The sequence below is a fragment of the Papaver somniferum genome, unplaced genomic scaffold, assembly GCF_003573695.1.
Source record: "Papaver somniferum cultivar HN1 unplaced genomic scaffold, ASM357369v1 unplaced-scaffold_10, whole genome shotgun sequence".
In the NCBI taxonomy this organism is placed as follows: Eukaryota; Viridiplantae; Streptophyta; class Magnoliopsida; order Ranunculales; family Papaveraceae; genus Papaver; species Papaver somniferum.
Window position 1 is genome coordinate 3,661,532 of NW_020618825.1, and position 1,536 is coordinate 3,663,067.

The 1,536-nt window shown below is 37.6% G+C and overlaps 1 protein-coding gene across 1 annotated transcript; it reads left to right on the forward strand.

Moving 5' to 3' along the window:
• The first annotated feature begins 216 nt into the window (after positions 1-216).
• On the forward strand, positions 217-1,275 carry LOC113325949. Its single transcript, XM_026573776.1, has 2 exons — positions 217-483; positions 551-1,275. The coding sequence occupies exons 1-2, from the start codon at positions 268-270 to the stop codon at positions 1,202-1,204; spliced, it is 870 nt and encodes a 289-aa protein (XP_026429561.1). The 5' UTR covers positions 217-267; the 3' UTR covers positions 1,205-1,275.
• Positions 1,276-1,536: the final 261 nt, after the last annotated feature.

Below are 1,536 nucleotides of genomic sequence, written 5' to 3' on the forward strand. Positions count from 1 at the left end.
GTGCCTCAACTCAAAAAGTTATACAACCTGAAATTGATGCACGAGCAAGCAATTGCATTGCTTAAACAGATGTTAACACAAGTCAACAACAATTACAATAATCCGGGGATAAGAATTTTTTTCCAAAATGATCCTGGGATAAGAATATTTTTTCAAAATAATTCCGACATCATCAAGGTAGCCATAAAGAATGGAATCATTGAAGTCGTAGTGGAGGTTCTTGAGCAGTTCCCTTACCTCATATGGTATCCATTACCGCATCAAAGGATGATAGGAATGGCTATTGTAGAACGGAATGAGAAGATGGTAAGTCTCATATGTGATCTCGGTGACGTTTATGGAGATAAGTTCGATCTGGTTTCTATAACGGATGATGAAAAAAATACCATCTTGCATTATGCTGCCAAGTTAGCACCTTCTGCTCAACTCAATTTGATATCTGGTGTAGCCCTTCAGATGCAGCGAGAAGTGCAGTGGTTTAAGGTAAGCCTGATCAGTGTTAGGTACTACTAGTACTTTAACTTAACTCTAATATTGTTTTCTCATTTAGGCGGTGGAGAGTATTATGATGGAAACAGATTGGCTTAAGAGAAACAAAAAAGGGGATACAGCTCAACATTTGTTTACAATCGAACACAAAGATTTGCTGAAAGAAGCAGAGAATTGGATGAAGGATACATCTGGTTCCTGCATGGTAGTTGCTGCTCTCATAGCCACGGTAGCATTTGCAGCTGCTTTTACTGTCCCAGGAGGTAATATTAGTGACAGTAACAGCTCCATGAACGGAAGCCCAGTTTTTTTGGGAAATAACGCATTTACGGGGTTTGTGGTTGCCGACGCTTTAGCTCTATTTGCTTCTGTCACATCAGCTTTGATGTTTTTATCTATATATACTTCGCGCTATGCAGAAATGGATTTTCTCAAGGTTCTACCACAGAAACTAATCATTGGTTTTGCAACATTGTTCATATCAATGGCCGCGATATTGGTAGCTTTTGGTGCATCATTGTATATTGTGGTTGGGGGCCGATATCCATGGGCGCCGATTCCGATAGCATTGTTTACTTCCTGTCCTATCCTCTTGTTTGCATGCTTGCAATTGCCATTGTTTTACGAAATGGTTCATTCTACGTATCGAGGCAGTATCCTTCGGAACCACATATATATTGCATATACAGTTGAAAAGAATAAGAAGAAAAAATAACAGTGGAACGAGTGAGACCATTATATTTATGAAGAAAAATAAAATAAAGGATGAGTGAGAAACCAATTTGTATTAAGTCACACATTAATTAATTAATAATACTAGTTATTCACCCGTGCGATGCACGGGTCTGTTTCTTGCTTAAGTAACAATTGATGTGAAGGTTGATTGTACGACTTTTGAGATGGTGTCATGGGTAACTCAGTCCATAAAGAACACAAATTATCAAAATTATACAAAATACCACTCCATAATAACATATCAAGTTAAAAAAATTGAAACATCTTGGAATCCAAACCATCCGGTAAAAGGAAAACAAACATAAAACAAAA